General features: G+C 38.4%; 1 protein-coding gene across 3 annotated transcripts in view; it reads right to left on the minus strand.

Moving 5' to 3' along the window:
• Positions 1-201: 201 nt before the first annotated feature.
• The window catches only part of LOC126203320 (Fanconi anemia group D2 protein), a 230,364-nt gene continuing 208,974 nt past the window's right edge, over positions 202-21,591 (minus strand). For all 3 annotated transcript variants that reach the window (XM_049937587.1, XM_049937586.1, XM_049937585.1), the window contains exons 22-25: positions 19,486-19,672; positions 19,226-19,375; positions 14,643-14,810; positions 202-589 (exon numbers count right to left, since the gene is read on the minus strand). In XM_049937587.1, coding sequence (XP_049793544.1) covers positions 398-589; positions 14,643-14,810; positions 19,226-19,375; positions 19,486-19,672 — 697 coding nt within the window. In that variant the 3' untranslated portion in view covers positions 202-397. The remainder of the gene's footprint in view (positions 590-14,642; positions 14,811-19,225; positions 19,376-19,485; positions 19,673-21,591) is intronic.

Consider the following 21,591-nt stretch of genomic DNA (forward strand, 5'->3'; position numbering starts at 1 on the left):
GTGCACAAATCGGCTACATTATTTACAGTAGACAGTAGTTGCACTTCCAACCCCTATTTTTTCAGCCAGTAAGTTGACACCGAGGACAATAAACAAAGAAACAAAGCAGGCGAGAGTCATCACAGATTGTGGAAACTATTGACTTGAAAGAGTGGAAACATTGCAAAAATTCTTTATAATAATTATACTTTATTTGTTATTAACAATCTAACTTTAATTTCAACATAGTAAAATAACATATGTACAATTTATGTAGCACCATCAGTTTCAAAATGAGTTCATTAAAAATCAGAGCCTAATTTAAAAATTTTACTTCACACATACTATATACAGATGTAAAGCAGAACTCATCCTAAGTGCATGGTTAAAATGCAAGCACTTGTTGTCTGACACGGGTTTACAGTTCTTCACTATAGCTCCGATTGTCATTGTCGCTTTCAGCTGAACCATCGTTCTCATCTGGACATTCTTCCTCTTCTGGATCATCCTCATCCCCTTCTGCATCATCATCATTATCATCACCACCACCACCATCATCATCAGGGTTTGACTGTCCAGCTGCATCATATTCTCCTCCATCCACAGTGCTCTGCAACAATAAACAGAGATAACAATATAAATCAGTTATTGGAAAGTGGTGGAAGATACACAAAAAAAAAAAAAAATATTGTTTTGGAAGACATTCCCGAAACAGTGAGAAAGTATATATTGTTTGTATGTGTGGTATCATGGCTAACAGTCAATCAATAGTCACGAGGTCCAGTTCTGATCCTCATCCAGCCCTTGGAGTTTTTCTGTCACTTACTGCTTAGCTCTCCTCTGAGAATGAGTTTTCACTGTGAAAAGTACTAACATGTATGATGGTTGGGAGTCCACATTAAAGGGTATGTCTTGTAAAATGTGGTTGGTTTTCTTTTTTTCCCTTGTAGTCATCAGTCTCCTGACTGTGGCTGACATGGCCAGCCGCAAATTCCTCTCCTGTGCTAATCTGTTTATTTCAGAGCAGTACTTGCAACCTAATTCGACAATTATTTGTTGTACATATTCCAGTCTCAGTCTCCCTATACAGGTTCTACGATCTACAGCTCCCATTAGTACCAAGGACGTCATTCTCTACTGTATTAACACATGTCCTATCATTCTGTCATTACTTCTTGTCAGCGTTTCCCTTATATTCCTTCGTTTGATGGATATTTTAGTTCAAAGGATGATGGGAGAGACGAGTATCGAGCATCCAACTTCCAAAAGGATCGTGTGTAATAAGAAGTACTACAGTGTTCAAAGCAAGCTTTGCGTTGAGGCCACCTGTAACTTACGGGTCTTATATTCAACTGCAGGATGCAGATGTTTCACAGTGATCAGATACACAAAAATAAAAAACATGAGCTTCCAGACTGATCAAAGTGATGATAATATTATAATATTCGCAAGTTTTCGTAATATTCACTTGAAAACTAGCATAAAACTAGATAATGTAAAGTAATTTAACAAGGATCTGTGGAACTCTCAAGATCACACAAACTGAACAAGGCTACAAAACCACCACAGAGAAATGGAGAATGGTGAAATGTAACTGTTTGGAAAATCTTGAGATTATGTGTGGAGGAACAAGGCTGTATTTTGTATCTGTTCTTAAAATTAGCTGAATTTTTTAATACAGTATTCCCTTTCTCATGTACATTCCCTTTTTGCATGTTCAGATATCTACTTGACCAGGTAGAACAGCAAAAATAAAAGAAAACGATTTCTGTTGTTGATCAAACACATCATGCCTTCTCATCTTCATCTATCATGTTCAAATATGTATATTTACAGCAAAATTAAAAATTAATTTTCTGTTAAGGTAATAACAGTAAAATGTTTTGTTGGATGAAATATGCCTCTGAAATATAACTTTCACAAGCAGCTTTCTGGGAATTAGAGATTGTTATAGACACAAACAGGAAAATAAAGTCACATAATAAATTTTAAGATTTAGGCCAGATCGCAAATGAATGGGAAGTCTGAAAGGCAGATACGAACCACCAGTCGCTGACTACTTCTTAACAATATGTATTGAATAACCGAACATCACCATTTGGAAAATTTTGTGAACTCTCAAAGGCTTTTGATTGTGTGAATCATGAAATTCTTCTAGATAAGCTTAAGTATTGTGATATGAGTGGGACAGTGCACAAATGGTTTAATTCATATTTAACTGGAACATTGCAGAAGGTTGAAATTAACAGTACAGGTAGTCTGCAAAAACCAATAGAGTCCTCTAACTGGGGAGTTATCAATAATGGTGTCCCACAGGGTTCCGTCTTTGGTCCCTTATTGTTCTTATATATACACTCCTGGAAATTAAAATAAGAACACCGTGAATTCATTGTCCCAGGAAGGGGAAACTTTATTGACACGTTCCTGGGGTCAGATACATCACATGATCACACTGACAGAACCACAGGCACATAGACACAGGCAACAGAGCATGCACAATGTCGGCACTAGTACAGTGTATATCCACCTTTCGCAGCAATGCAGGCTGCTATTCTCCCATGGAGACGATCGTAGAGATGCTGGATGTAGTCCTGTGGAACGGCTTGCCATGCCATTTCCACCTGGCGCCTCAGTTGGACCAGCGTTCGTGCTGGACGTGCAGACCGCGTGAGACGACGCTTCATCCAGTCCCAAACATGCTCAATGGGGGACAGATCCGGAGATCTTGCTGGCCAGGGTAGTTGACTTAACCTTCTAGAGCACGTTGGGTGGCACGGGATACATGCGGACGTGCATTGTCCTGTTGGAACAGCAAGTTCCCTTGCCGGTCTAGGAATGGTAGAACGATGGGTTCGATGACGGTTTGGATGTACCGTGCACTATTCAGTGTCCCCTCGACGATCACCAGTGGTGTACGGCCAGTGTAGGAGATCGCTCCCCACACCATGATGCCGGGTGTTGGCCCTGTGTGCCTCGGTCGTATGCAGTCCTGATTGTGGCGCTCACCTGCACGGCGCCAAACACGCATACGACCATCATTGGCACCAAGGCAGAAGCGACTCTCATCGCTGAAGACGACACGTCTCCATTCGTCCCTCCATTCACGCCTGTCGCGACACCACTGGAGGCGGGCTGCACGATGCTGGGGCGTGAGCGGAAGACGGCCTAACGGTGTGCGGGACCGTAGCCCAGCTTCATGGAGACGGTTGCGAATGGTTCTCGCCGATACCCCAGGAGCAACAGTGTCCCTAATTTGCTGGGAAGTGGCGGTGCGGTCCCCTACGGCACTGCGTAGGATCCTACGGTCTTGGCGTGCATCCGTGCGTCGCTGCGGTCCGGTCCCAGGTCGACGGGCACGTGCACCTTCCGCCGACCACTGGCGACAACATCGATGTACTGTGGAGACCTCACGCCCCACGTCCACCCGGCCTCCCGCATGCCCACTATACGCCCTCGCTCAAAGTCCGTCAACTGCACATACGGTTCACGTCCACGCTGTCGCGGCATGCTACCAGTGTTAAAGACTGCGATGGAGCTCCGTATGCCACGGCAAACTGGCTGACACTGACGGCGGCGGTGCACAAATGCTGCGCAGCTAGCGCCATTCGACGGCCAACACCGCGGTTCCTGGTGTGTCCGCTGTGCCGTGCGTGTGATCATTGCTTGTACAGCCCTCTCGCAGTGTCCAGAGCAAGTATGGTGGGTCTGACACACCGGTGTCAATGTGTTCTTTTTTCCATTTCCAGGAGTGTATTAATGACTTGCCCTCTATATTCATGAAAATGAAAAGTTAGTTCTTTTTGCTGATGATACTAGTAATCACACCCAAGAAGCAAGAATCAGCTGCGGAAATTGCAAATAATGTCTTTCAGAAAATTATTAAGTGGTTCTTTGCAAATGAACTCTCACTAAATTTTGAGAAAACACAGTTTATACAATTCTGTACAGTAAAGGGCATAACACCATTGATAAATATATACTATGAACAGAAGTCTGGTGCTAAGGCAGAATACTCAAAATTTCTGGGTGTGTGCACTGATAAGAAATTGAACTGGGAGAAACACAACGATGATCTGCTGAAACGGTTAGGTTCAGCCGCTTATGCTATTAGGGTTATTGCAAATTTTGGTGATAAACATATCAGTAAATTAGCCTACTATGCCTATTTTCATTCAGTGCTTTCATATGGCATCATATTTTGGGGCAATTCGTCATTAAGAGAGAAAGTATTCATAGCACAAAAGTGTGTAATCAAAATCGCCTTGTAGACATTTATTTAAGGAACTCGGGATATTCACAGTACCTTCGCAATACATATATTCACTTATGAAATTTGTCATTAATAACCCATCCCAATTCAAAAATAATTCTAGCTACAACACTAGAAGAAAGGATGATATTCACTATTCTGGATTAAATCTCACTTTGGCACAAAAATGGGTAAATGATGCTGCCACAAAAATCTTTGATCATTTGCCAAACAGAATTAAAAGTCTGACAGCTAACCAACTAACTTCTAAAAGCAAATAAAAAGAATTTCTGAATGACAACTCCTTCTACTCAATAGATGAATTTTTAGATATGATGCAGTACCTGTAAAAAAAAATTAATTAATCATTGTGTGTAAAGAAAACTTATGTTAAAGTGACACATTCCACATTATTCTGAAATGCCGTATTCAGGATCTATGGAACATGGATTAATATATGTATGTATGTATGTATGTATGTATGTATGTATGTACAAGAAGGTTAACAAGTCACATCAACACTCATCTAGTACCTTGTAACATACCATCACTGACAGACATCAGAGCTGTTACACCACAAGCATTCCAAGTAGATGATTTCCCACATCCAAGGAAAACATGAGTCACAGTTCTTAACCATATTACAGTGACTCCTCATTTGAGTGGACTGTAAGGTACATTACACAAGTACATGGTTGATTCATCCAATTATGACTTATTTTGTCTAAAGAGCTTTATTTACTGCATACACCACAGTGTCTCCAGGTACTATAGTATACAACACAAAAGTTCCTTTTACTCATTCTCTTCATATACACTGCCTTCAGAATCGCATTGAACTGTATGAGAAACAGAGTAAATTTATTGTTGGCTGAACAGTCATAAAGACCTCTTTCCTTAGATCCATCAGAGTAAATAAGAGTGATATTTTGATGCTCATATAAATAACGTGAAGCATTTTTATAAAAGGTACTATGGAGTGCAACAATCATAAACCACATTAAATTTAAAAGCATGTCACTGTAACAGTTAGGATAGAAATATCTGCCACACTGAAGTTAATGAGATGTGTCTGCATCACAAGCTGTCCAATTTCTCTTTTGCAATTCAGGAACATGGATTACAGACTGAATAGTGTAGGATTAACTGGATCGTCTATGCACATTACACCATTAGAAGCCACTACTGGATGGCAATCAGATGCTCACCAGCTTTTGTGCCAATGTTTGGCTACAGACACATTCCAGAATCCATTCTCACCCACTTCAAACTCTTGTTGATGTTGGTACCTAACAATTTTGAGTATGATGTTCATGATGTTTCATAAATAATGATGACACATTTCAGTTGGGACTAGGAAGGTTTTGTACACATTTCTATTCAGGCACTTCACAATGTCTGTCTGAAAGAAGCTGCATAAATATTCAGTCAGATCTTGATAAGATTTCAAAATGCTGGAAAAACTGGCAACTTGCTTTAAATTTTCAGAAACGTAAAATTGTGCACTTCACAACATGAAAAAAACATATTCTCCTATGATCATAGTATCAACGAATCACAGCTCCTACAAATACCTGAGTGTAACACTTTGAAGGGACATGAAATGGAATAATCACATACACTCAGTCATAGATAAAGCAGGTGGCTGATTTCTGTTTATTGGTAGAATAATGGGAAAATGTAATCAGTCTACAAAGAAGACTGCTTACAAATCACTTGTGCAACCTGGTCTGGAATTTATTTATTTTTATTTATTTATTTATTGTTCCGTGGGACCATATTTAGGAGAAATCTCCATGGTCATGGAACGAGTCAATACATGAAATTATAACACGATTGTAGAAACAGAATGAAATGAAATATAAGAAACATATTCAGGCGACAAGTCGTTAGTTTAAATAAAGAAAATCAAGAATGTAACACTGGAATTTGCTTAATTTTTTAGCTCTTCCAGGAGCTCCTCGACAGAATAGAAGGAGTGAGCCATGAGGAAACTCTTCAGTTTAGACTTAAAAGTGTTTGGGCTACTGCTAAGGTTTTTGAGTTCTTGTGGTAGCTTATTGAAAATGGATGCAGCAGAATACTGCACTCCTTTCTGCACAAGAGTCAAGGAAGTGCATTCCACATGCAGATTTGATTTCTGCCTAGTATTAACTGAGTGAAAGCTGCTAACTCTTGGGAATAAGCTAATATTGCTAACAACAAACGACATTAAAGAAAATACATACTGTGAGGGCAATGTCAAAATTCCCAGACTATTGAATAGGGGTCGACAAGAGGTTTTCGAACTTACACCATACATAGCTCGAACAGCCCGTTTTTGAGCCAAAAATACCCTTTTTGAATCAGAAGAATTACCCCAAAAAATAATACCATATGACATAAGCGTATGAAAATATGCGAAGTATACTACTTTTCGTGTTGAAATGTCACTTATTTCAGATACTGTTCTAATGGTAAATAAAGCGGCATTTAGTTTCTGAACAAGCTCCTGAACATGGGCTTTCCACAACAACTTACTATCTATCCAAACGCCTAGGAACTTGAACTGTTCCGTCTCGCTTATAACATGCCCATTCTGTCTGATTACAATGTCAGTTCTTGTTGAATTGTGAGTTAGAAACTGTAAAAACTGAGTCTTACTGTGATTTAGCATCAAATTATTTTCCACAAGCCACGAACTTATATCATTAACTACATTATTTGATAATGTTTCAATATTACACACAAGATCCTTCACTACCAAGGTGGTGTCATCAGCAAACAGAAATATTTTTGAATCACCTGTAATACTAGAAGGCATATCATTCAAATAAATAAGAAACAGCAGTGGCCCCAGCACCGACCCTTGGGGAACGCCCCATTTAACAGTGCCCCATTGGGACTGAACATCATTACCACTCTCAATATTGCGGAGGATTACCTTCTGCTTTCTGTTCTTAAAGTAGGAGGCGAACCAATTGTAAGCTACTCCCCTTCCTCCACAATGTTCCAACTTCTGCAGTAATATTTTGTGGTCAACACAGTCAAAAGCCTTCGTTAAATCAAAGAAAACACCTAACATTCGCAACCTTTTATTTAATCCGTCCAAAACCTCACAGAGAAAAGAGACTATAGCATTTTCAGTTGTTAAGCCATTTCTAAAACCAAACTGTACATTTGACAACAAATTATGTGAATTTAAATGCTGCAGTAACCTTGTATATACAACCTTCTCGATAACTTTAGCAAACACCGATGGCATAGAAATACGTCTATAGTTGTCAACATTATCCCTGTCTCCCTTTTTATAAAGTGGCTTCACTACCGAGTACTTTAATCGGTCAGGAAACCGACCACTCCTAAAGGAAAAGTTACAGATATGGCTAAGTACTGAGCTAACATACGTGGAACAATACTTCAGTATTCTGCTAGATACCCCGTCATATCCATGAGAGTTCTTGGTCTTTAGTGATTTAATTATTAACTCAATCTCCCTCTTGTCAGTATCATGGAGGAGCATTTCAGGTAACAGTCTCGGAACACTTTTTTCTAAGAGCGCTATATGATTCCCTGTTGGGACTAGGTTTCTATTTAGTTCACCTGCTATATTCAGAAAGTGATTATTAAGTACTGTACATATATGCGACTTATCAGTAACACGGACATCCCCACTACGCACTGATTCTATATTCTCGACCTGTCTCTGCAGACCAGCCACTTCCTTTACGACTGACCATATGGTTTTAATTTTATCCTGAGACTTAGCTATTCTATCTGCATACCACATACTTTTTGCCTTCCTAATAACTTTTTTAAGCACCTTACAATACTGTTTGTAATGGGCTGCTGCATTTAGATTGTGACTGTTTCTAACGTTTTGATATAATTGCCACTTTGTTCTACAAGATATTCTTATCCCTTTAGTCAGCCACCCAGGCTGCCTGTTTGTGCTAGTACCCTGTTTTGAACGTTCTAACGGAAAGCAACTTTCAAAGAGCACGAGAAAAGTCTTGAGGAAAGCATTATATTTATCGTCTACTGTACCAGCACTATAAACATCTTGCCACTCTTGTTCCTTGATAAGGTTTACAAAAGTCTGTACAGCAACTGGATCAGCTTTCCTACAAAGTTGGTAACTATATTTAACATGTGTTGCAGCACAAAAATCTTTTAGACTTAAAATTTGTGCATCATGATCTGAAAGGCCATTCACCTTTTTGCTAACAGAATGCCCTTCTAATAATGACGAATGAACAAAAATATTGTCTATGGTTGTTCTACTGTTCCCTTGCACTCTCGTTGGAAAGAATACGGTTTGCATAAGATTATATGAATTAAGGAGGTCTACCAGCATCCTTTTCCTTGCACAATCACTTATACAATTAATATTGAAGTTACCACATATAACTAACTTTTTGTATTTGCTATAAAGTGAACCAAGAACCTCCTCTAGCTTTAGCAAAAATGTTGTGAAATCGGAGTCTGGGGATCTATAAATAACAACAGTAAGAAGTTTAGCTCCACTAAATTTAACCACACCTGCACAACATTCAAACACCTTTTCAGTGTAGTACTTTGAAACATCAATTGACTCAAATGGGATACCGTTTTTCACATACATGGCTACTCCCCCACACCGCAAAGAGCTCCTAGAAAAGCTGCCAGCCAACCTGTATCCTGGTAAAGGAAGCCTTTGAATTATCTCCTTATTTAAGAAGTGTTCAGATATACCAATAATTTCAGAGTCAACATCTATAAGCAGTTCACTAACTTTATCTCTAATACCTTGTATATTTTGATGAAATATACTAATTCCCTCATTAATCGGATACCCAAGCTTTGTAGAAAGTGGTTTCTTTGTTAGAGAGACTTCCCTTAAGCAGGAATACCTATCAGCTGACTTCAATCTAAAAAAGGTACAGCTCTAACACCCACAACTACCGGAATTTTCCCATGAGTGATCCCACTACCCCCACCTATGCTGTCACCTATAAGTTTCGCCAACCTCCCCTTCCCATACCTGTTGAGGTGTAGGCCATGTCTAGTGACATATTGCTCAAGTGTTTGGGACCTGCACCAAACAGCACTAAAAGTGGATATTGAACATATATGGTGTAGCGCAGCATAAATGGCCACAATTTGTTTGCTTCAAGTGTCACAAAGATGGTGAAGAAGCTGAACAGGCAGACTCTTGAAGGTGTATACATAAACTATCCCGAGAAACCCTGCTTATAAAGTTTCAAGAAGCGATTCTAAATAATGACTTTAGGAATGTACTACAATCCCTTGCTTGTCACTTACAGAGGGACCATGAGGACCAGATTAAATTAATTACAACACATACAGAGGCATTTAAACACTCATTCTTCCCACTGTTGATTGTGCTCACTATAGCAGATGCAGTAACAGCAGTTAGCCAAAATTCACAAAACTGTTGCACAGACTACTGCGGAAATTAGCTCTTTGCAAAGTTTATGTCTTTGTGTGAAAAGACGATGTGAGATTTGGAAGAAATACTATCTGTTACACCTCATGAACTAGACCATATTTACAACAGAATAGCCTGTGTTTCTTCAACATTGCAGAAAACGAGGTGGAAGATAGAGACAACCTGTTCTTAGAGATTGTATGTGGAAAAACTAGGGGTGGAAATAATGTGCCAAAGAACCACTGCTAAATACCTTAGAAGAAATTGAAATCTTTTCACTTCACAAAAGTAATCCATTATCTGTTTTAAACGAACAACTTCAGTTCAAAGACAAACATTTCTTTGAGCTTTTCGATGATCTGCTTTAGAATGTTTACTCTTCTGTCCTTTGTTTTTTAAATTAAAAAAAAATTAAATTATTAAGACTTTTAGGAAATTTTACCTTTACATTGTAATTTTATTTCACCAAATATTATTTTATGACTGACTATCTGTTTTAGAATTTTGCTTATATGTTTTTAGACTGCATATTTCTAATTCACATCCTTTTATTTTTGACACTATGGCTCATAATTTTATAATTTTAAATTCCTTCCTTTTTCATTATTTTTATTTGCTTATAAGACCGGCATATAACTTGAGTAATAGCAATGCCTTTAAAATTGTCACATGTAATTTACATACCAACTTCATAGACAATACTTCATATATACGGACAGCTACTTCGCATCGTATTTGTGCAGCATGTAGTATACATGTCAGCTACTGATTATTGCAGCTTACTCATTCAAAATCGTTTCAATAAAGAGATGTTGCTCAATAATACATCGTCTGACGTGACAGCCTTCACCATTTCACTTTCGCAACAACTTCGATGGAAAGAAGCCTGCTGCCACATCTTTGCACTGGCGTTTGTCCTCACCATGGCAACCACTAGTTCGACTATCGACTTTTCAACAACTTCAGTGGAAAGAAGCCTGCTGCCTCATCTTTGCAACGGCGTCCAACTTCACCATGGCAACCAGTGGTTCCAAATGGTTCACTAACAGTCCTTAAGAGGGCATCCCATGTACTGCCAAATCGAAGTTCCTTTTTCCTACATATTTAAATATTTTTTAATGCTTCTTCATTGACAATAGCTGTTTAATAAGCTAAGTTCAGTGTGTATTTATTTTTAATTCGACTTATAACTCATTGGTTAGTAATGACATCATGCAGTCAGAAGTGGGTGGAGCCTCCATTATATATAGTAAGACGTGCACTGGTTTCTCCAGTAGTGATTCTCCAACAGAAAGAGGTTGCTACTCAATGGTAATTCTTTGTTTTTATAGCTTTATAACGTTATGTATTTTCTTTAATGTATGTAGCCCTCTAATTAAAGCTTTGTATACAACTTGTAGGTCTGAAGATGACCACAGTAGTGGTCGAAACCGGTCACCTTGATAAATAAATTGTGATCTAGACTGTTTTAATAGTAAATATTTGTAAGACATTGATCACCGCCTTTCCCATAAAGTATTCAAAAGTATGTGGAATAACCATTGGAGGAATTAACATGAGCCAGTAATTATCATGTTCGCCTCATATCGAAAAAAACAGTAGAGATTTTTAACCTCAGGAAGAGGGGGGAGGGAGGGGGGGTGAATGAAAAGCTATTCTAGGTGCGGTGGGCAAAATGTCAAGACAGATTGGACCTCATTTTAGGGAATGACTTTTGGTAGTCACAGCCTTGCTGAAGCAGTTAATTAATACAATATAGACAAGAACAGTAAAGAGTGACAAGAGATGTACTCCTAAGTTGTGTTTTGGAGGGAGCAGCAGTATCAGGATCGGATGCAATGGCCAGGGAAATCTGCTTCTGAACTAGGCTGGTGTGGGAATTACATCCAATGAATGCTGAGGTGATACTGGTGGTGTATAGCTGGTGTATAGCTGGTGTATAGCTATATGGGCAGCCTGCTTTCCGTATTTTAGAGGAGGTATTACAGATGGAAAAAAAAAGAACTTTCAGAAAACATAGGCTCTAAAATACATACCTTAAAAGCTATGAGCACTTGTTCATCTTTGCTACGGTGAAACACATTTCTTCTATAGAACAAATGTTCATAGGTCTTTAAATATACATTTTAGAACCAACATTTAGAAAACTTCTTTTTTGTTTTAATCCATACTACCTCTTCCAAAAATATGAAAAGCAAAGAGCTTACAGTTGAAGAGATGTGTTTCAGAGTACTGAAGATAAAAAACTGCTCATAGCTCTTAAGCTACACAATTTAGAGCCCATGTGTACTGGACTTTTTCCCTTGTTTTGGCACGTTCTACTACTGCTCAAAACAACTGATATATTTTTTAATACCTTGTATATTATCCAACCTCAAACACAAAGTCTTAAGCATGTTGAATGCTAATGAAGAAAGATGAGTAGAATCAGTTGTCATTGAAAAACGTCTACAGATACCAAAGTACTTAATTAGTGTGGTCCATAAAACCTCAAAAATCATTGCACTGACATCCTTATAGTGGGAACCGCATTCACTTCATTATCAACCACAAGCACATAATCGTAACAAGATAAATGAACACAGACTTGTCAGCAGACACCCCCCCCCCTTCCCCCCCCCCCCCACAATAATCCTAAGAAGATTCTTTATTTGCAACAACACATGCACTCTTCCATTGTTGTTGTGGTCTTCAATCTGAGAACTGATTTGATGCACCTCTTTACACTGTTCTATCCTGCATCTGAAAATAACTACTGCAACCTACATCAATTTTAATCTGATCTCTGTATTTACCCCTTGGTCTCCATCTGCAATTTTTAACCCCCAGACTGCCTTCCATTACCCAATTAACAGTTCCTTACTGCCTCTGGATGTGTCCTATAAACTGATCCCTCCTTTTGGTCAAGATGTGCCATAAAACTCTTTTTCTCTCCTACTCAATTCAGTTCCTCCTCAGTAGTTACTTGATCTACTCATGAAATCTTCAGCATTCTTCTGCAACTCCACATTCCAAAATCTTCTGTTCCCTTCTTGTCTGACCTGCTTGTTGTTCACATTTCACTTCCATACAAGGCTACACTCCAGGCAAATACATTCAGAAAAATACTTCCTAACTCTTACACTTTAATTAACTGTCAACAAATTCCTCTTTCCAGAAATGCTTTTTGTGGTCTAACCAATTTTCCTTTTATATCGTCTCTACTTCAGTCAAATATTAAAACTTGTCTACTACTTTTGGTGCCTCACTGTCTAGTCTAATTCCCTCAGCTTCACTTGATTTAAATTGACTACACTCCATTACTCTTGTTTCACTTTTCTCGATGTCATCTTACAGCCTCTTTTCGAGACCCTCTCAATTTCATTCGACTGTTCTTCCAAGTCCTTTGCCGTCTCTGACAGAATTAGTATGTCACATTCTTAAATGATGATAAATGCTATATGTCTAGGTTTGCCTTTCTTTAACCTGTCTTCTAAGTTGCAGGGTTAGTAAGGCCTCTTGTGCTCCTAAATTACCCCAGAACCCAAACTGATCTTCTCTGAGCTTCTACCAGTTTTTACTTCTTTTGTACGTAGTTCAAGTCAGTATTTTGCAACCATGCCTTATTAAACTTATGGTTCAGTAATATTCACACATACTAACATCTGCCTTATTTGGAATAAGAATTATTACATTCTTCTCAAAGTCTGAAGGCATTTCACCTTTCTCATATATCATATTCTTCATTGGAATCCACAAACCACATGGTGCTCACTTACACTCTTAAAGCTGTAACAACAACAACAGCAAATACTGTCTGGAATACAAGCACACTATGAAGTACGATGAGACAAAAATTCTGGCACAGACTGCCAGGTTCTGAGAAAGTATCATAAAAGAGGTAACTGAATTCAAGCTTTGGGTAAACCTAATCAACAGGCAAGCTAGCTACCAACTCAGCAAGGCATGAGATGCCTTGATGAAGCACACAGTGAAGAGTCTGTGACCATGAAAATGAAGGTAACACTTCCTTAGTGCATTCTCTGGTGAAGGAGGAGACATTATCACTGGTAATCTAGTGTGTGTCTTAATATAACTCTGAGGAGCTGATTATTTTTATGATGTGCCAATGTTTGTATTCCACCCAGGAGTTTCTAATACTGTACCAGTGGTAGGAAAGTTCATTTCCAGTACAAGAAACCACAACAATTTACTCTAAATTGCATGGACAATTAGTAAACAGAATGCATCTGCATATAGAATAATAGAAATCTTCATTAAGGAGCATCTGATTCTCAAACTTCCATAAAAATTTATTCTTTTGTAGTAACGGTGAAATAGAATAGGAGTTCAAGATTTCTGAGATAAGTGAGTAGCCCGCTGATACTCATGAACTCCTGTCACAAGAAATTTACAATATTTAGAGAGGAAAAGAACTTTCTTCATTCTTGATATACTTCTTCATCTAGTTCATTAGTAGGTAGTTTAAATCACACAGTTTTTCCAGTATGCTGGTTTAACCCCCCCCCCCCCCTGGAGCCTCCTTTTCTGCACACACACAATCCATCTGGATAAGGAACCACTTCTGATGAAATGCTGAAATGAAATACTCATTTAAAAACCTCTGCTTCTTTCCTTAAGACTTCTGTAATATTGTCTGAAAAGTGTGACCACTATTTGTACAATTAATTCTGCGAATAACTTGCACACTGAAGAGGAAGTAATTGGCAGCAGTTAGTTTCTGTGTGTACGAAACAATGGTAGAAAAATGCTGCTAAAATATTTACTTGTAACATTTTAACTGGTTATATCCAGGTTTTTTTTAGTTTCTTTGGACTTTGACCATCAATCTTTTATTTTTGGAGCATCTGACACAGTTATTAACAGCAGTTTTCTATGTAAAAATGGGAAATAGTGTGTGAAACAAAACATAGGACAGTGAGTTTAAAATCAGATGGAACGAAAGAGAAAATTTTAAATAGGAGATGAAAACTGTAGTTATAAAAAGAAATGTTCAGTGATTACCTGTGACGAGATAACTTCTCCTTGCAAATTTCGATTGCGGAGGTTGCCTGCTGTGAAAGCCCCAATGCAACCATTGGCAGCTAGAACACTTTTCACCTGCACTCTCAGCTGTTCCAATGTTAGCCTCAAGCGTGGTACAAATTTTGTTACAGCTACATTTTTTTGTTCCTGGAGAAAAAAAAACTTTCATTTTACCAATGGGTGTGAAAAAAATAAAGCTACACATACAAAGGAGCCATAAAAAATGTATTCTTAACAGAACACTTGAGCCTGAGCTGGTGAATTCTTTATATATGATACTTAACATTATTAAACACGGAAACTGTTTGTTGTTGTATGTGCACAATACTGCATTGGTTAGAAATAAGCGAAATATTATGTTGGATTGATATAAGCATATGTGAATTCTTGAGGACCTCACAACAAGTAGGTTCATCCTTTGGTCCGAGTGACTTGTGCCTCTCCTTCCTAGCTTTCCCTCTTTCCTCCCCAGGGAAGGGATGATCATTCTGAAAACTATGTTAGTTTTTATATGTGTGTATTGACAATATTGCAATGTTGTCTCCTGGAGGGAAGAATTTGTCTGCCATCCTGTCTCCTTAAATTTTATAGTTTTATCAAGAGAATTCCCTTTATGATATTTGTTTATACAGCTGTGTTTTAATATTAGAACAACCAATTTTGATCGATACATTGAAGCCTCTATCATTATTTGCATTAAAAAGGAGGTAAAATCCCACTTTATATGGCCAAAAGAAAACTGGAGCTGTCACGTGTGGAAGCCTGACTTATCAAGCTCTCCCTGATTTATGAAGCTCTCCCAGAATTTATGCCTCCACATAGTATTCCATGCCATATGCAAAAGCAAACCTCTACTATGTGTTTTCTGCATGAAAAAGATTGTCTTAATTACCTGAAACAACACAAGAAAACCAAGGTTTTTTTTTTGTTGTTTATATAAGACAAATTAGGTGGCAATTCACCATCCACCCTAAGGATGAAAAACTGAGGTGTGCTGATTAATTGTGATAAGATTGGTATTGCTCCACCTCCAACAACACCATCTGTTATACTAAAGCACTGTTGCAGCCTCGGTCTAACGTGTCAGTAGCACATTAGAAGTGAGTATTAAACATGTGTTAACTTGTTAATCATGACTACATTCTTATGACTATCTCTTGTACACAGCTAAAGAAACTTCAAATTATTGAAGAAGCAGAAAACGTTGGAAACCACACACAGGGAAGAAAGTACGATGTGAATGAGGATTGTATTTGCCACTAGTGACAAAACAAAATGAGGCTTCAAGAAACAAACTGTAATTGCCCAGTATTTCGTGGTCAAAAAGTGAAGAATCTGGGCCTACAAATACAGGCTCTGTGATTACCTAGGTGAGAAGCGACAATATGGATATGCAGTGACTAGTGAATTGTGTGAACTCAAAGCACTGGCTTTAGCCAAGAACTAGGAATCACCAGTTTCAAAGCTAGTTGGGGCTGGCTATCGAGATATTTCAACTGATATGGATTAGGCTTCCAGAAGAAAACTACCATCGCTCAGTGACTCCCAGGTGATCACAAGGAAAAAGTAATGAATTTTCATTGCTATGTAATAAATTTGTGCCACAAATATTCCTATATATTATCAGAAATTGGTAATACAGATCAAATGCCAGTCTACTTTGAGAATGAACAAAAAAGGGAAATTCAGAATCATGATATGAACTGGGAGGAATGAGAAGCAAAGGCGAACAGTGATGATGCATGTAGCTGCAGGTGAATGAAAAACTATTCCAAAAATATCACTTACAGGCATATTTGTCAGAGTGAATCCAAAAGAGTGGATGGTGGTAGTTGACTGGGTGATGCATGTTTGGCAACATCATCCTGGTGCATTACTGAATTTATGTAACATGTTTATCCTGGACACCTTCCATGAGCAAACAGCTAAGGAAGTGAGATACATGTTACAAAAAGGGAAAACTGATTTGGTCATTATCCATGGAGGCCTAACATCCATCCTGCAGTCACTAGAGGTGTATATAAATTGGCCATTCAAAGCAGCACTTAAACAGCAATAATGCAACGGATGGCTCATGAAAACAGACTTATGAATGGGTGAAATGTGCATGAAATTCCTGTCTGTTACCACTGGTGGGATAATCCTTCAAAAAATGTGATATCACAAATTTGCGGGATGGAACAGAGGACAACACCCAGAGGGGAGAGGTTGATGACAACAGTGACTCTTCCGCTACTGAAGATGATAAAGGGATGATGAATAAAATCATTATGTCAGAATCACGTTTTTCTTGTAAATAAAACACAAATTACAGCCAATGGTTGATTTTTTTCCCCTCCCTTACAATTAGGGTGCAAGGATTATTCAACAGTGAAGGTTATTCATGTTTATATGGTAGCCATGTTTTATATTATATATCCACAAACTCTGCTCTACTTGTTCTAATGCCTTTTCCCCTTCAACAGCGTCATTCTTCTCTGTGCCCCTTGCTTCTGTTAAGTTTACGGGCCTATGTACTCTCCTTCACATGTTTAATCAGTGATAACACGTAACTACACCTGCCTACACTTGGGTGAGCTCTCACTGCCACTGTATTCCTATCATCTTTCCTCCTCCTGTCCTTGCCTCACAATAGCACTCGCCTCTACCTGTCTCTTGCTTCTTCCATGTTTACACCATAAGAAAAGGAGGAAATGATGAGATGCTGTCAAGAACAGATTGTATCTAATTTGTTTTACAATGACTGTACGGTAGAAATGATTTAAAGATATAATAGACTTACTTCTAAAATTAAACTGAAGCTTTAGCCATGGGAAGCGACCTCCAAGTTTTGTCTGCTACTGCGAGGCGAAATGCAAATGAACTATGTGCTGAACTCAAAATTCTATTATAAGTTCCCCCAATGAGATTCTTATGCACTTAGTGACATCTGACTATGGAATCCCGGCCTCTGTTGAAGAATTGGATTAGGTGAGGTTGTTTGCCTCATAGAAAGTAGTTATGTATGTAAATTATTAACATCAAGTTAACCCCACCAATATGTTTTCTTGGTTTTAGGAAAGGGTTGATGTGACAATATATGTGTAGTCTGAAATGTCAGGAAAGATAATCAGATATTACATATACAAACAAATTGAATAATTGAGGTGATGCCTCTTGAGTGTGGACAGATAAAGAGAAAGGAGTATAACATGAATCTATAATTATAAAGCCTAGCAATGTGGATTGGCACTTCTCCCTAACTGAATGAGAGCACAAGATTCTACGTTGCGTTCTTTCCATCAGTATCAAATCACAGAAATAACACGAGAATGTGCTGCAATGCACAATGGATATCAAATAACTTTTTCTTGTGGTTCCGATGATTGCCCAATAATGAAAGGCCACATAAGTTATTCAGATGCTGGAGGGCAACTGTCTCCAATTTCAAAACAACTTACATTTAGATACTGCATATCAGACATATTTATTTCTTTTATCCCACCACAAACATTTATTGGTTGGTAGGAAGTGATAGCTATTTTTAGGGGGGGGGGGGGGAGGGGGGGGGATACTGTGGCTAGTGAATCGCAGTGAGACATCACTGAGGTAGTTTTGTGAAGCAGTAGCAATGTATTGCTAAATTTTTTGAAAAGGCAAGTGAAGCTGCAGTGATAATTTTGTCTGGTTTTGTGTAGTGTTAAGAATATAAATTCTTTAAAATTGTTGAAGAAGGGCATAGGAGCTAAAAATGTTACATTACAGTCAATAAGAAAGACTTAGCTGAAGAGAAAGAGAATGCTTGAAGTTACATCAAGGACATGCAGAGACTCAGTCTAAATATTCAGATATTAAGAAGGGAAACAAGAGAAGTGGGTGGGCATTTTAAAAGTGGGGGCTTAATATTATAAATTTAATAATGTTCTTATTGAGATCAAGCAACATGTTAGTCAGTACGTTGGCCAAAAATGGACTTCTACATCCACATCATACTCCGCAAGCCATCTAACTGTGTGTGGCGGAGGGTACTTTTGATATCACTATCCGATGCCCTGTTCCCCTCGCAAACGCCAGATGGGAATACGTGGTGACAGAGGCAGAGATCGCATCACAGTCTGGTTTGAATCTGCAATATCATTGCAGCTAATGAAGGTAAATCAATAAACATTTATCATGTTCTGCATTGGGGAGAAAAAAGGAACTTGTGCAATATTAATTTCCTTACAGTCACACTTACTATCTGGCTTACACAAATGGTATGCTTAACACTAAAGATCACAACACAAAGAATACTTAAAACTGAGGAAATTAAATGTCTCAATTTGTTACTGCTTGCTTCTGTGGATGTAAACTAGATATAATTCAAATTATTTGTTCTGTGCAATGTGTACTAAAATTTATCTCTCAGCATTCATAGGTTAGTTTTATTTACTTCAGTGTGATTTCTGTTTACAGCCACTGAAAAAATGTTTGCTGTTTAATCCTATTATAACAATTTTCGAATGCAATATACATCAATTACCAATCTGAAAAACACTGTTTCTCCAAATGTTGCATTCTTTGCAATTATTTACTATGCGTACCTTTGTATAGAAACAGAGATTATGCAAAAACCGATTATATTTTTGCAAATCTTTCAGCAGCAATATGACTTCCTCTCGTTTGTCTCTGAGAAAAGCATCCATCAGTCTGATACCACTGTTAAGAAACAGTTTTAGCAGTTGCTGGGACATCTGCAGCAAAATTACTTGTAAGTTGCGAAATCATAATACAATTTGACTCTAAAATACCATAATTATTATTAGTATAACCTAAATAATGAACTAAGATTGGAATAAATTACCCTAATTACAGCACTCAAAGTTCCTCCACTATGAATTTTAACAATGGCCTCAAATTCTGGCAAGAAGTCAACTATAAGCCTCCAAACTTTGAACTGCTTTTCACTGCTGGACATACTATTAAAAGCATCTTCAGCTCCCTCCAGCAGGCATTTGAATAGCTGAACAAAGAGAACACTGAAGTTTGATCTGGAAAAGAATAATAATAATAATAATGATAATAACCTATTTTACTACTTGAGTAATAATAATAACAACTATCTATTTTACTACTTGAATAACAATGTCAATTAATATAATACGAAACTGAACTTATCTCGAAACTTCTTAGCAGGTTAAAACTGTGTGTTGGACCACAACTTGACCCCAGAACATTGTCCTATGAGAGCAATTCTATCAGCTGAAGAACCGAGTCACTACTCATGACCCAACCTCACATCTTTGCTATTGCTAGTATCTCTCTTCTACTTTCCAAACTTCACACAAATTCTACTACATACCTTGTGGCTCCAGCACTCCTGGAAGAGAGGAACAGCAGAGTCAAACATTCATTTTGGGAACAATGACTTAGGCTGTGGCTACGCCATTTCTCTGCAACTCCTTTCTTCCAAGAGAGCTAGTGCCACAAAGTATGCAGGAGAACTTCTGTGAAGTCTGAAAAAACAGGTAATATCAGAAATAAAGCTGTAAGGATGGATTATGAGCTGCACCTGGATTGCTCAACCTGTAAGAGCACTGCTGGCAAAAGGCCAGTTTCCAGGCTCAAGCCACAGTCCAGCATACAGTTTTGATCTGCTTGGAAGTTTCAAAACAGTGCACACTCCCCTGCAAACTGAAAGATTTATTCTGTGAACTAAGATTTTTTATAAGTAAACAATTAATTGTTTGAGCATTGTGTCAACATAGTACATAAGTTAAGTACCAACACATCTAATTTGTAACTGGTTATAAATGCATGTTTAAGAAAACATAAAATGTGAATGAGAATAAACTGATATTCATGAAACTGATATGGTGCTAAGCAGCAGACAGGCATATAAAAAGGTGGAGAACTGGTTATCTTTTAGACTACACCTCCTAAACAGCTAACAAACACACATACTGCAACTATCATCTCCCTAATTTGCCATTTGAGATCAGGTGTCAATGTCACGAGACAACAATGAATTGGCATATGAATCATTTTAGCAACGATACAGGCTGCAAGCAGGGAAATTTAGTTACATAAGTGTTATTGAAAATGCACAGCTAATTATGGGCCGGTAACTGAGAACAAGCATCTCAGAAATAGTAAAGGTGATTGGCTGTTCATATGCTATGTTGTGAGCAGTAGGAAGTGGATGAAGGCTGGGAAAACCATGAGCAGACAACAAGGTGTCAGATGTCCACACCACATCACAAGACGCAGAGATCGGAGGCTTGCCTCCTCAGTAAAGCAGGATATGGCAATTATATATGGCAGATCCGATGACAGACTACAATGCTGGTTCAGGCAAAAGTGTTTTGGAGAACACCGGTCAATGCACTTTGGGGTTCCGCAGCAGATAACCTCCATGTGTTTCCATGTTCACCCAGGGACGTCCATTACGATTGCAGTCAGCATCAGATCATAAAGGTTGGACAATTGATCAATGGAAATGTTGCCTCATCATATGAATCACATTTCTTGTCCAGATGTGCCATCATACAGGAGAAGATTGCTCAAACGAGAAGAGTTGCTCAAAACAAGCACCACACCATGGACACAGGCAGCTCGTGGTGGTATTTTGCTACGGGGAATGTTCACCTCCGCATCCATGAGACTTATGGTAGTAATCACGGGCACCACGACACCTATGGAACACTACTGGGTGCCAGCTCTGTGCCCACAAGGATTGTATTTTATGGGAACTGGGCAATCAGTGCAAACATATCTGGTGTTACATATCTTGGAAACCAATCTAGGATATATTGAATCCCTACCACACAGATCTGCTGCTGTACTGTGTTCCGAAAGCAGACCAACATGCTGTTAAGCAGGTGATCATAATGTTGGGTAAATAACCTTCAGACTGAAAGATGTAACAGTTTGCTGGCCTACCCTGAGCATAACTCAGGCCACAATGCTG

This window comes from Schistocerca nitens, chromosome 9, assembly GCF_023898315.1.
Source record: "Schistocerca nitens isolate TAMUIC-IGC-003100 chromosome 9, iqSchNite1.1, whole genome shotgun sequence".
NCBI lineage: Eukaryota > Metazoa > Arthropoda > Insecta > Orthoptera > Acrididae > Schistocerca > Schistocerca nitens.